This window comes from Scatophagus argus, chromosome 9, assembly GCF_020382885.2.
Source record: "Scatophagus argus isolate fScaArg1 chromosome 9, fScaArg1.pri, whole genome shotgun sequence".
NCBI classification, from domain to species: Eukaryota; Metazoa; Chordata; class Actinopteri; family Scatophagidae; genus Scatophagus; species Scatophagus argus.
Genome location: NC_058501.1, coordinates 16,181,091 through 16,195,173, shown reverse-complemented (window position 1 = coordinate 16,195,173; position 14,083 = coordinate 16,181,091). Strand labels below are relative to the sequence as shown.

General features: G+C 41.3%; 2 protein-coding genes across 14 annotated transcripts in view; both read right to left on the bottom strand.

Moving 5' to 3' along the window:
• Positions 1-9,830, bottom strand: part of myh14 (myosin, heavy chain 14, non-muscle) — a 29,022-nt gene extending 19,192 nt beyond the window's left edge. For 5 of the 8 annotated variants that reach the window (XM_046399438.1, XM_046399439.1, XM_046399441.1 and 2 more), the window contains exons 1-6: positions 9,404-9,829; positions 5,924-6,101; positions 4,128-4,334; positions 2,719-2,875; positions 1,483-1,510; positions 670-784 (exon numbers count right to left, since the gene is read on the bottom strand). In XM_046399438.1, the coding sequence (XP_046255394.1) occupies positions 670-784; positions 1,483-1,510; positions 2,719-2,875; positions 4,128-4,334; positions 5,924-6,088 (672 nt within the window). In that variant the 5' untranslated portion in view covers positions 6,089-6,101; positions 9,404-9,829. Of the gene's footprint in view, positions 1-669; positions 785-1,482; positions 1,511-2,718; positions 2,876-4,127; positions 4,335-5,923; positions 6,102-9,403 lie in introns of all 8 variants that reach the window. The other 3 variants (XM_046399440.1, XM_046399444.1, XM_046399443.1) reach the window with 2 other exon arrangements.
• Positions 9,831-10,793: 963 nt separating this feature from the next.
• The window catches only part of kcnj14 (potassium inwardly rectifying channel subfamily J member 14), a 32,843-nt gene continuing 29,553 nt past the window's right edge, over positions 10,794-14,083 (bottom strand). For all 6 annotated transcript variants that reach the window (XM_046400656.1, XM_046400658.1, XM_046400654.1 and 3 more), the window contains one exon: positions 10,794-14,055. In XM_046400656.1, coding sequence (XP_046256612.1) covers positions 13,825-14,055 — 231 coding nt within the window. In that variant the 3' untranslated portion in view covers positions 10,794-13,824. The remainder of the gene's footprint in view (positions 14,056-14,083) is intronic.

Below are 14,083 nucleotides of genomic sequence, written 5' to 3'. Positions count from 1 at the left end.
ATCAGTCAGTATGATTAAATCAATGAAAAGGGAAGTGATGTGATTGAGGTTCAGTAATTTGTGATTGGGATAGGGAAGAAATGAAATCACCACTGAAAACACTAAAACAAGCGTGGGTTATTTTAGGTTGAAGGAATAAAAATCACATTTGGGAAATATGTTTATTCACTTTCTTTCTGACACTTAGATTTACCACTCTCTTGGAGGTGGAAAGCAATTATCTTGGCATAAAGATTGGAAGCAGGGGGCAACAGTTAACCTGGCTGTGTCTAAACTTCAACAATACATACGCCTAAATGCACACTGAAAGCTCTCAATCCAACCTCATTGTGACTACAAGAGTCTATGAAGTGAGTGCGGACAGCTGAACATGAAGAAATACTTGGAGTCCAAACTCCCCATGAAAAATGTAATTTTGACATTTCTGTTTGCACAAGACCCAACGTGATAATGAGTGAACTTCACAGGTTTCCCTGTCCTGTTAAAGTTCTTTGTCATGAATTGGTAAATTATTTTTTTTGTGTTTCTATATCACTTCTTCACCATCTCTGTTATTCTGCTGCCCTTTCATTCTTAAACTTCTTGGAAAGTTTCCCTTCTCTTTGTATGTTGTTTTTTCAGCTGCTTCTCTTTTATTCTTACTTCTGTGGTGTCTCTACTGCGACATACCTGCACAGCTTCCTTGTTCCTACCCAGAGTGCCACCCTTATGGGAGGAGGCAACGTGAGCCAAATACTGGATAACTTTCTTTGTGTTCTCTGTTTTCCCAGCTCCAGACTCGCCTCTGGAATACACACAAACACACAGACTTAAAAAACAGGGTAAAAAAGATGCATATATACAATACAAAAAACATATGGTCTCAATTATAAATTGTATATAGAAGCATTTAAAAGGGAGAGAGCACACAGGAACAAGTGGCCAAATACACAGTCATCTCTTCAGTAAATTTAGAGCCCATGCAGTGCATTTAAAGCCACAGGTCTAAACAAAAAGCAGGTGTGGAGGACACAGACTGCATCAGTATTGTTTCTTTTGGAGAAGAACGAAGGAGAATGGAGTAAAAATAACAGCTGTAAAAGATCTAAAAGAAGCTGATGTCTTGTCTCAAAATACACTGCTTCAAGATGAACCTAAAGTGGGTTCCTTTACAATGACAGGAAGAGTCTGGCAGGAAGACAATAATGACAGGGAGACGGATGGCGGGCCCTCAGGCAAGCAGGTATTTTGAAAAACCATGAGTACAAACAGACAGGAGGATGGATTCACATCACAGGCCTGACTTTTAACTGAAGATGTGAACTCAACTGAACTGAACTCAGCTGAAGAAAACTACATAGTTATGTTTATGTGTGCTCGTGTGTATTGAAGTATTGATACTCACCACTACACACACACACTAGCACAGAATGTTTGACGTTATAAGTGTCACACAGGAAATTACAAAGCATTCACACAGAAGTCCTGCAATAGGTTACTCACGTGCAGAGAATTGACTGATCTTCTCTGTCTATAGAAGAAAAAAAAAACAATGTGAGGACAAATTAGCAGGTAGCCAGGTAAGTAGACAGACAGGCAGATCAATGGACAGACACACTGACTGACTGATTATTGTCATGTGCTTTTTTCCAAATCTTAATCGCAGCCTCTTAAAGTAATTAAATGTTGTTTTCTACATTTCTGGCACTGAGCGACACAATGCGGTTTCACACATAGCTGACAAGATAGGAAAGTCAACATCAAACAGCTACCAGGATCGCAACGCTCTTTGAAAGTCTAAGCACGTTGACAGGCGATTCCTCGGAATAACACACCGTAAGGTCCTGAATGGGGGTGAGGAAGTTATTTATGTCATTGGTTTGGTTCATGTTACACCAAAACTCCACCCCCAACTAACCAGGCATGAAGGGTGTCTACACTTTTATGGGGAATCACACCTCAACTTTTGATGGGTAATGCGTATTAAATGTGTATAGATGGCCTTTCACTTGCCCTTTGACTGTGCCGACTCTTAACATGTGAGCCACTCCTTCACTAATTACCACCGTAGAGAGAAGCTGAACTGGTCTCTCTAGGCTGCCAAACTATGCAACACTGGTAGTCAATGGGTGGACGCTGTTCGTAAGACTACTTGTATTTGGTTTTTAAGATTCCCATGCACTCAGTCTAGAGGAATTCATACTGGTCCTACAGGTTCAATCACTGTGGCAACACACCTACAGCCTACCCTGAGGGAGGTGTCGAGTAGACACAGAGTCTCATCTGTCCCATCATGTTATCTGAGGAAGCCGCCCTGAGGCAGAGATGTTACTCAATCGGCCCTTAACTGCATTAAAATGTGGGAATTCTCTCTGTCATGAAGTCAACATGACACAATGGACTTCGAACATGTCTGTCATGCAGTGATGTTGTTACAAGTCTAATATGTGGTAACTATGATTACCATGACAAATACACACTTTCCCTGGCTCTACCCAATACAGGGAGTGCCACACCTATAAAACTCTAGTGAAAAATACTGTCTTGCCTTTTTATTTGTCTTCATTTTTAAGACTTTTGATAACAGTCACTAGTCAAGCATATACCACACCTTCAAACAGTGTCCACAGAGTGGCTCAGTGAGCAAAGATCACAGACAAGATTCAGCACCATGTTGCTGAGCTGACAGCAGATGTGTAGGTTGGTCAAATGTAAGAGCTCACAGATAGTGTAGAGTACCTTGTAGCATGCTGCGATAGGCAGCCTCTGATATGGCATAAATGTGAGGGGGCATCTCATGGCGTTTCTTGCCCCGGTACATCTCCACAATGGATTCTGTATAGATGGGCAGGTTCTTGTAAGGGTTCACCACCACACAGAACAGCCCTGAATATGTCTGGAAAACACACACACACAGAGCAGAGATTTACATTGACCTTATCCTCATAATATAATCCGTGGAGCCATTTATTTCACAAACAATTTGAATAAAACTGCACAATTTGTTAAAGTTCTGTTTGATAACCTTCTTATTTTGCTATTTTCAAATGCTCAGTCACATCGCTGAGTGGTTTCCGCTACTTTCAAGGTCACTGTCAGCAACTCCAGGTGGATTTGCTTCTCTATTATGATAAATGCAAGATACTCTTATTAAACCGTTGCCTCAGCAGAAAGCACAGCAATAAACAGAAAGGGCTGTCAAGCACTCCATGCCGCTCAAGTCATATACTTGATTCCATATATCATACATTTCAAAACCATTCGACCTGGTTACTTAATGTGACGCAGGAAGACAGAACATCTTTTCCCCTGAACATTCAGGGAACTGTCAGTTAAACTGCTTTCAGCCAAGCAAACAATCAGTCATCCACTTCCAGATTAATGATCTAAGTAAAAAGGACACAATTAAAAAAAATTAAGATTTAAAAAATCAGCCACATAAAAACACATTTAACCATAATCAAAATAAATAAACTGCAGGTAATCAGATACTCCTGCACCGCAGAGCCCACATCTCTGAACAGGTGGATTTTTATAGGGTTCAGAAAGGAACATCTGGCTCATATAAACACAGCAAGTGATTATCATTTCACCTCAGTGTCAATCCTCACCGAGACATTAGCATTGTTTTTATGCTTTCCAACTGTAGTCAACGTCTAGAATGTAATGGATGAACGTCATTTTGTAATACACCTCTCGAAGCTATTTCAACAATTTAACCTGCCTCCTCTCTGTCCATCGCTCAATATTTCCTCTCAGCTTCGTCCTCCCATCATTCACTCCATGAACAGAAAGCTTCATCTAACTGCTTAGGTATTGTTCTACTTTAACTGCACACACTATATGTTTCTTGGGTATGTCAATTACTGCTGGCTTACATCCCTATGACTTTCATCCTACTGATATCATTTCTGCAGGAGAAATTTGAGATGCCTCCAAGTGCCACCATGCACATCAACAACTTTGTAAAATGAACCTCTCTTACCACCCCGTATCAGTTACACAGGAGATGCCATAGGAGCTAACTGCTAACACATGCAAGTGGACAACATTGCAGCATGAATGTGCATACATAAACACACACACGAGTGCGCATGTATGAGACCCAGCACCCTTGATGCCGTGGGTTCACTATTTTGCACACTCACGTAGATCAAGCCAGAGTAGTATCTCTCTCTCAGGTTGTGCAGCACTGAGGCTTCATTGAGGCAGGTGAGGTCAGCCATGTCCTCCACTTTACTGAAGCGCGGTGGGTTCATCCGCTGAACCTCCTCCCTGGACAGAGTGACCCGTCGCTGGCTGTCTGTCAGCTCAACCTCCACCTCATCGCCACGCTCCTCCCGAATACTGGCCGACTGGAGGTAGAAGGAGAGACAGATTTAACAAAGACGGCATGGGAGATGAAGGAAGAGTTTCTGTTCAGTGCAGTAGTAGATACATGCTGCATATAGGGAAAACACAGTGAACATCATGTCTGCATCAACATTTTAAGATTTAAGATCAGGTACCAAAGAAGCAATCTCTTGAAAATATTAAGACGAAGTTAATAACTTCTTGCATTTGAAAGAAGTCTCAGATCATTACAGAATTTGCATATGATGCCTGTTCTGGAATCACATTACAGTCCCAATGACTGTAATGAAGTAACTTTGACTAAAAATAACACTAAACTGAATAGCACACAGAAGATAGAATATAAATTTTAACAAAAATTGGTGTGCTTTCAAAAAATGTCAAAATAAATGTAGTTTAATTGCAGATTAATAGATATTGGACTATAATACAGAAAACTCTGGTCTAGTCCTTTAACTCTACAGTAGATCAACAAGCCTGCAATTAAAATGAAGTAAAGATTGACAATATATTTGTTAAAACGTTTATCAGAATCTGTTCCAGTGAGCTTTAGAGTATGAGTGATCACTAGAATATGAGTGATCACTGTATCTGACAGCAGACGAGAATAGACGGTGACAGAACATGGAACAGTGGGGCTCTCGTGTCATGCTGTTGGTCTTGTGCTTCTAGGACAGGAAGTAATGAACTCCATCTCTGACCAGGTCACAGGACCCTGCTTTGCTTTATTCTCTCTGCTACTTGACATGCACAACACAAAAAATATGTGCACGTCTGTGTTTGCCTCTGCGTGGGTGAATATTAGTCACAGATTGAAATACATGCTCAGAATATTAAACTGGATGAAAGCGAGAGTGTTTGTGTGTCTCTCTCTCTGTGTAATACAGTATGAATGTGTGCATTTGTGTGTGTGTTTGTCCAACAGTACCATTCCCAGATCATGACTGTATGACTATGAAGTCAGTGTCTCTACAACGGCCTCCTTAACATTAGGAGACTGAAGGAGAGTATTGTTCTATTCATAGAGCTCTCTATGAAACCAGTCCAGCAGAGAGACAGAGACACAGAGACAGGACATCGAATTCATATGTCATATCCTACAATATGCACCAATGAAAACTTGTAATGTGCATTATGCAAGCACCAAGGAAAAGTGGAACAAATTAAAACTGTGACAAGGGCCTTGTGATAGTCATAAGGCCTAAATGTGTTAGAAAGCATCATCAGAAAGCATTAGAAAAAATCCAATAGGACAAAGGAAAGCGTGGGAAGTGGAGCTTTGTCGTGGGGATAAAGACCTCATAAGATATGATAATACAACACATAAAGATGCACACGCCTCATGCTGCTTTGCCTCACCTGTGTGACACACCTTCAGTCAAAGGCACACACTTGGGGCTAATTATTTACCAGAGGATTAATACTTAGATAATGTGGGACAGGAATGTGAAAACAAGTTGTAAAAATAAACTTCATTCAGCCTTGAAATTCTCTCTTGTTTAAGCTCTTCACATTTAGGATGTTGGTGGTTGCTGGAGACAAAAACCAAAAAGTTGTCCATTTCCCTTATGAGCTGACCATGCTCGCTTACCTCAAAGCCAAGCTTCTCTGACGGCACCCACACCAGCCTCTTAGCTGCCCAGTCGGCCTGACTGGCTGCAGAAAACATAGAGTTGGAAGTGGGAGATCCGGGCCCCACTCCTGATGACAGGAAGCGGGTGACATCGTTGGCGCCGCCCCCTGTTGGCCTGGTCATGTTTCTACTGGCACTGTTTGCAAAAAGAACATGAGACACAACAAAGGAGAATAATAAAAAGTAAGCCTGTGGTGAGCCATTTTTTTCTTCACAGGCCTCGGGCCTTGTGGGAGGGTTAAAACTGGAGAGCTGTAGGTGATGCTAAGGCCTGACGGACAGCGACACTGATGCGATTTTGTGTTGAGATACACGCATACATACTCCATGTGCCCCCCCCACCACACACACACACACACACACACACACACACAAAGTAAGGGCAGCAGTAGCACGCAAGCATGCAGGCCATCTCCTGCTTAGATTGGGTCAGGGATGGCCTAATTGAAAGACACAGGCCAAGGAAGAAGAAGAAGGGAGGAAGAAAGACAGACAGAGACATCAGTGGGTGGATGGTTGGAAAGAGCAAGATACATCAATCGACTGGGTAAACTGACATGACAGTGTGAGGGGGAAGGGATGGCGAGGAAGAAGGGAAAAAAAGGGGACAGCAGTGAGAGAGAGAGAGGATCGAAATGGACTGAATCTCTTGAAAGAAAGTGAAGCATCCTTCTACTACAGGCCACTGGACTAAGAAGATATTAAACTCACTGAGAACTAGTGGAGCCAAAATGTTGGTTCGCCTTAGGATTTAGTATCCTGTGAAAGATGAGCTGACAGTAGCTAGAAGTGGTTGCTACTCTAAAACATGAGGGTATTCTCGAGCACGAGAGACCATAGTACTACGAAGAGATGTTTCTAGATTTACTCTGACAACTAAGCAGTAATGTGCAGCAGTGATTCTGTCAGGAAAGTTAAGAGAACTTCAGACTTTAAACCTTTCCACCGAAGTTAGTAGGAATGACATCATTTCAGAGGCACTAGTTGTTGCTCAGTCCAGGATGAGCTGCTGGCCAAAAAGAAAACTAATCAGCACTAATTTCATAATCAATTTATGACTTTTCCCCACACAAAAACAGACAAAAGAAATCACCAAGTCACAATTCTCAAATATGAATATTCTAGTCTGTGTGGTAACAAACAGAATATTTGGGGGTATGAAATTGTCTAAGAAAAGAAGATATTTAAGATGTCTACGTGGTCTCTTGGATTGGTATTTGCCACAATTTGCTGACTTTGTCCAAACAGTGATTTGACAAAATAATTTGTCATCGAATCAGTATTGAAAATGTTATCAATCACACCAATAAAGATAATAACCCAGTGAATGTTAGCACAAGGCGACTGGCACACATGCAGCTCACAATCTACTAATTTAAGTAACCAGATTAAACCCAGTGAAAAGGTTATCATTATTTATATTAAAGGAAGTTATTTATTAGTTACTGCAGAGACTTTAAAGGTGGTTATTTAAGGGACAGGTTCTTCTGAGTCTATGGAATTTGGTGACATTAATTTCGACCAACGCAGATAAACAACTTTCCTTCAAACAGGCCAGCTGGAAAGATGCATAACAATTGCTGACAGATTCACTTTCTGTTTGAATGAATGATGAGCCGGCCGATGAAGCGATGATATCTAAACGATGTGCTCCAGATCATTAAGATGATCTGTATTAGGGTTTGTGGAGGAAATGAGCTGGCACATGCTTGTGTTAAGTAACCACAGGGGATGAAGCATGCTTGAGATGGAGCAAATGTCAACTTTGATCCAACAGGGAGGCTATTGTACTGGCCTGCAGTGTGTGTGTGTGAGTGTGTGTCTGTGCTAACAATTAGGTGTCTCCATGCCTCAACAGGTATGTCATCTGGCTTGATTCCTGCAATGCATCACAGTCTCAGTTTTTTCTGCTTTGTCTGTTCATGACAGGGCCTGGTCCCCAACCCTGCCTTAACCATACCTGTTACTCCAATGTGACGCTGGGCGTGGAGTAAACATGTTAACAAAAGTGTCTGCACCACCCAGTCACTCAGTATGGAAATATGTGACTCCTCAGTGACAGCTGAGGAAAAGCTGTACATCCTTTGTTAAAGGCTGGTACATTTGGAAAAACTGAATATTTTGTTTATTGTTAACAAATGAGAGGAATGAACTACATACCAGGCTTTGGCTACTCATGCTATACTTCATCAGTTCACTGTTGGTTTTGACCTTTTTAGAAGGTTTTACGAACTCCAAGATAAATATAGAATAACACCAACCCTAACATTAAATATAAACATAAAATTACAAACCGGAAAGAAATCAAAGCTACTGTGATGAGAGTAACACTTCCAGAATGTCCACAGTTAAATTACCTTTAATAGTAAATATGTCACAGCCATCATAAATAATTTGTTATGACCAACAGTGATCACAGAGCAAAACCCTAAAGCTGCACTGTAGGATGGTCCATCAGTGCTAATGATTCCCCTACAGCACAGTCTTTACCCACACACATACACGGAGACCTCACAGGTTGTCGCAGTACAGCCTGGACTGACCAGCGAACTCGTCCTGCAGCAGCTGGAGTTGCCAAAACCCGACTGCTCTCCTCCATAGCAACACCCTGAACACTGAGCAGCAGCCCGGAGACAATACTTTCCGAGTTTCAGCCGAGGTCATTCACTGCGGGGGGTCTTGTGTGTCCTATCTATGTACGTGTGTGTGTAGTTAATGTGTGGGTGCCTGCGCGTGACTGTGCGTGTATTAAATGGGTGGGGGAGCTAGAGCCGCTTCTCTCAGCGTTTATGCGAATTGCATCGGCGATGATTGTGGCATCTGCGTACTTGAGCAGACAGTGAGGAGAGGTGACATTATTAAGCCACCGGCTATAATAGCTACAATGCGGCTGCAGAAGAATACAGCTGCGGCGTGACCCCTATAAATTAGCTACCTACATTTTAGGACTGAAGCTCCAGTTCCGAAAATCTGACGGAGGCAACCACACCTTCGGCATAAGACATGAACAATCACATGGGGCCCAGCCTTTAATTGACTGTGAAGCGCATGCATGTGGCAGCCACAAACCCAAGCCATTTTCACTGAGAATAAGAGCTAGGTACTATTAATATTATTAGCCTCTATCACACAAAGATCACAGAGGGCCTACACCTTATAATTATATGGGTCGAAATCCCTCACAATGTGGCCATTACGACAGTTTTCCTTATCCAGACTTCTGGTCATCTCGATGTTAGCCTTTCCTCGAACGACTGCATAAATATCAAAACGGAATAAACGCCTCCGGTCTCACAAACGTTTCTTTTTTAGACGTTATATCACCGCATTTGGACCAACCTAGCGAGGTTAAGCAATTCCACTGAAATATGATACGTTGAGGATATTACATTTGCTAGTTACGAGTTGGATTAGAGTAAAGGCAATTAAATGTCTCACCTTCAGGTTCCGCTCCAAGTAGTGGATAAGGCTGTGGTGCGAGAAGAACCGGGGTGAGGCTGTTTCTCCGGTATTTTCCTGCCTGATAGGTGTGTTGCCTACCGCATATGCGGCTTTTATCATTGCACCGCTCCAGTGAAGCCGCACTCACACTTCTCTCGGTGAGAATAAAATAGGCAGAGAGCGGTGAGGGCAAGGCGACGGCTTCAGTCCCAAAGAGGGGGCTTCCGGCTAGGGGACCAACCGAGTATGAGAAGACGACTTTTAGCAAGGCCTTAGCGAGAAATAAGTCCAATCAAAATATACGGCCGAGCGGTAGACCCGCCTCATGAATGCGACGGGAACTTTCCGCCCCAGGGCTGGCATCAAACGGGTGCGATGACGAATGGCGTTAATGGAAGCACCAGAATCTCAGCCGTTAGCCAATGCTAACAGACAAGAGGCGGGATTTACCGTGAGTGAAGTGCGAAACATCCAACTGGAACGCTGCAGCAGGTGCTCGTGCGGTACTCTCGCGCTAAAGTAGGGAGATTTGCGCGCCCTTTGTTTACCACTCTGTGGCGACGAGTGTCCGCAGACACAGATCTGGGATCAGGTTACTTGGAATCCCCCATCAAAACACAACCGACGGTTAGCCAGGAATGATCTGACTCCAGGCGCGTGATTCAGATCATCTCAGAAAATCCTGAGTAAACCTGAGTACCCGAGGTACCAGCTGGGTTCTGGGGATAACGGTAAATATTTACACCACTGTAAAAATATCGTAAGGGTCACAGCTAAATCTTATCGTTAATCTTGTAAACTGTGTAAAATGCCATGTAGAAAAAAGATATCCACAAAACAAAATACTTGGCCTAAGTGTGGTAGGCCCACGTACATTAACTGCTATTCAATTTCAATTTATTTGTATAGCGCCAAATCACAACAATTGTTTCATGACACTTTCCAGTTAGCTCAAGTTAAGAACAAACTCTTTAACCAACTATAAGGGAGCAACTTCATCTGCAGATGAAGATAGTGAGATACCATCGAAAACTGTGAGAAGCTCGTAGCCTAAGTGGGTTATAACATACTATCTATTTGTCAAATTAAAATATACGTTTAGCAGTATTTATAAGAGATCTATGTAATTATTATCATAATAATATGCATTCATTTATATATTTTGCTATACGAATGTAACAGGTTTTTGCAATTTTTAGCGTGTTTGCAATTTTTAGCGTGTTACACTGACAAAAAAGTAGAACCAAGCCTTAAAAAGCGAGATACAAATACTGTTACTGTCTAGGAATATCATATAAGATAAGATTAACTTTATTGATCCTACAGCAGGGAAATTCACTTGTATTTCTACATCAATTACATATGTAATGTGCCTCAGTGGTAGGGTATAGGTCAGACCTATTTTCTGGCATGCATGTTATTTTGACAACACAGTATGCAGAAATCAAAAATTTAATACATTCACTTTACTCCTTTAACTGTCAAGGTTGTGCAATTCAGTCATTCATTCGGGTATTGTTTTATTTACATAAAATGAAACATTCTTCCACTTATTGCTGAAAAAAATATCTTCTTTCCTTTCAAGGTTTAACTCCAAAAAGTATTCTGATAGACAAGGCCATGAGTGAAAATATACAGCTGTTGCAAATAATATTAAATATAAAACTTTGAGTGCAATGTGAGCTACAAGGAGAGCTTCTAGGAGAGCAAATAAAGAAGCAACCAATAATTTCTATTCAATTGCTGTGTTTTATTGGCTATACAACACAGTTCAGTATCATTTGGAAGTGCTTTGTGCCTGAGGCAGCTCTGAAATTACATTTCAATGTTGGAGAAGAGAGGTTTCCCTTTCTCTTTTGAAAAACAACCTAAGAAAGGTAGGTACAGTTTTTATTGGTTTCATCTCACTAGTTCAATAAAAATGTTTGAAGTATAATAGTATATTATGTATTTTACACTGTGTAAAATATGTATTTTACACTATTACAAATACCTAGGATTTAAAAAATGTAGTATATGTCATGTGAGTTGTGAATGCTAAGCAACCAGTAAAATGCCAAAATAATCCATCTGTCTATTTCTTTCCCAGGTGTGTAAAAAGTGCTATTGTTGTTAAAGTGATGGTGCTAAAAGGTCAAGTTGCATTTCATGGAAGTGGAGGCAGGGTGAACAACATGACCCACTGTGCAGCCTAAAAATAGAACATGGTTGCCATTAAGGAGAAATGCAAGGGAGGACACAAACATTGAACAGCATTAAAAGTAAGTGTAACAGATAATATTTTATCAATACCCCCCCACCCATCCACCTAGAGGTTACCATAACAAAAATCTTTCAATAACTGGAGTGAAACACTGCGACTGATTTACTGAGGTTAACCTGTGCTGACCCAGCAACACTACTGTGCTGTCGTAGAGCTTCATTAGTGATATTAGTCTCCCCGTATTACTCTTGTGCAAATAACAAGTTCTCAGACTGTGCGTTGGTCAGTCTGATTATTGGTCAGCACCTTATATCGTGTGATAGCATTCATGACACCAAGTTATTTTCCTTTACACCAACACCGTGGTAATGAAACACTTAAATAATTAGGTGACGTAATTTACTCCAAATCATTACAGGATCTAAAATAAACAATAACATTGCCGGTGCTTTGCAATATAACTACAAACTTCAACTATTACATGGAGTACAATACAGCTACAAGCATTTTTCTGTTATCAGTGCATGTTTATATTGAGACTCAGTTACTGAGCAGATTCACAGTAATTAATTTGCATAGACATCTTTGTCTACTTTGACCAACGTACTGTAAATATTAAAGTGACTGAAAAAAAACACTCTTGCATAGCATTATGCAAATAAAAACAATAAGAATTAGCTTTAAGCACGTCTTAAATATGAAATTCACTGCTTCAGATGAAGGGTGAGATGCAAAATATCCAGTTTGTTATGAAGGCACCACTCACTACACTGTTCTCACAATTTTTAAGAGAAACCAACTGGATCATTCCACAATTAGAGAAGGATGCCAGATGAGTTAAAGGGCACAAAAATACCAAATTATTTACTATGAATGTGTTGTACTTTCCAGTTCAGTCCTCATCCACCTGGGGAAGATGTTAGACAGTTGTTTTATTCTCAGAGATACAGCATCAGCAAGCCAGACGCAACTCTGTTCAGCTCAGTTAGGCTCTCACGTTGTTGGAGGTGACTGTAGACCTCCGGTGCATTTACTGAGTTGATGAGAGCAACCCCTTTTGCTTCAATCTAAACCATCAAGGGTCTCCCATGTGCCATGTGTCATAGTCGTTAAGTGCTAGAATCTAAGAGTCACAAAACAAAACAATAAAGTGTGGTTGATTGTAGCAATGTGAGAAGATACTGTAGATAGTAGTGCAAGCATATATGGTAATTAACTGATCTGGACACAGCCGTCGTCATCTGTCATTGTGCAGCGCTGTAGTGATTTGAAAATGACTAACACTACCATGCCTCCCCTGACTGCGTCATTTACCTGAACGCTGAATGTTAGATGAAATAAAGCACATGTTACAATCATTGAACATTTTTTGCAGTACACACAGAGAAAAAAAAATCCAGCAAGTATCATGGAAAAGAAACTGCCCAAAACCGCTGCTAGTTTTCAGCAGTTTCTCCATGTTACTGGTCCTCTGCTTTGGCTTTACAAATAGCCTAGCCTCAACTGCATTCTCATCAGACCCCTGTCTCAAGCTCAGAGTTTACAATGTGCACTATCCATACTTACCATAAGAAAATAAAGCATTAAAATGATAAATCAGCATCATAGTGGAAGACATTCCTGAGTTGTACCTCACTAAGTACACTACCATTCATTTCACACAGAAGTTTCTTCAGATAGAGGTCACAGTTTGCAGAATATACAACTGGGGTGCAGTTGCAGGTTAGAGCCACAAGGGAATGCTGTTGCCTGTTCTGCTTGGCAGGCATTAGAGCGAGATGAGCGTGTTGTGGTAGCAATGGGCCAGATGTGAGACTTTGCAGACGAGTTTTCAGTGATTTTGAAAGATTGCCAGGACCAATCAGACAACTAGGACATTGTTGTCACCCACCTTCCCTGTAGACTGACCCAAACCTCTGAGAGTATCTCTATCTGTTCATATCCTTTCTATTTTTCTTTGTAATCTAATCTGTAGAGGAGTGCTTCTCTAAAACTTACAAACCTTTAAAAATTCCAACAGATCATTTGAATCTCTCGTGTTCTGGACTCCCTATCCTTTATTCTGACGCTAGCAAATGCATGGCCCAATCTACTTTTAATCCTGTATGTCTTGGTCTGCTCTTTCCTACCCGTCTAACCCACTCTATTCCTCCTCCAAACCTAAAGGGTAACTTCCTGTCTCTTCCTGTTCCTTAAGGCCTCCTATCACATGGGTTCAGTTATAATGGAGATGTTCTGCTAGGGACTGCCTTCGGGTCAGTGGGGAGGGACACTCAGCGTCTTGGTCAGGCTCATCATCAGGGGACACAAGTTGCAGAGCCACTTCGTTCTCATAGCAGAATGACGAGCGTGAGCTTTGAATGTACTTCTGCTCAGCCAGTTCTTTAGCACTGCATGAAGGTGTGTCTGGGATTTCATAGGTCCGATGAAAGAACGAATAGTCCACCTGGAAAAAGAGCAGAAAACAATTGATA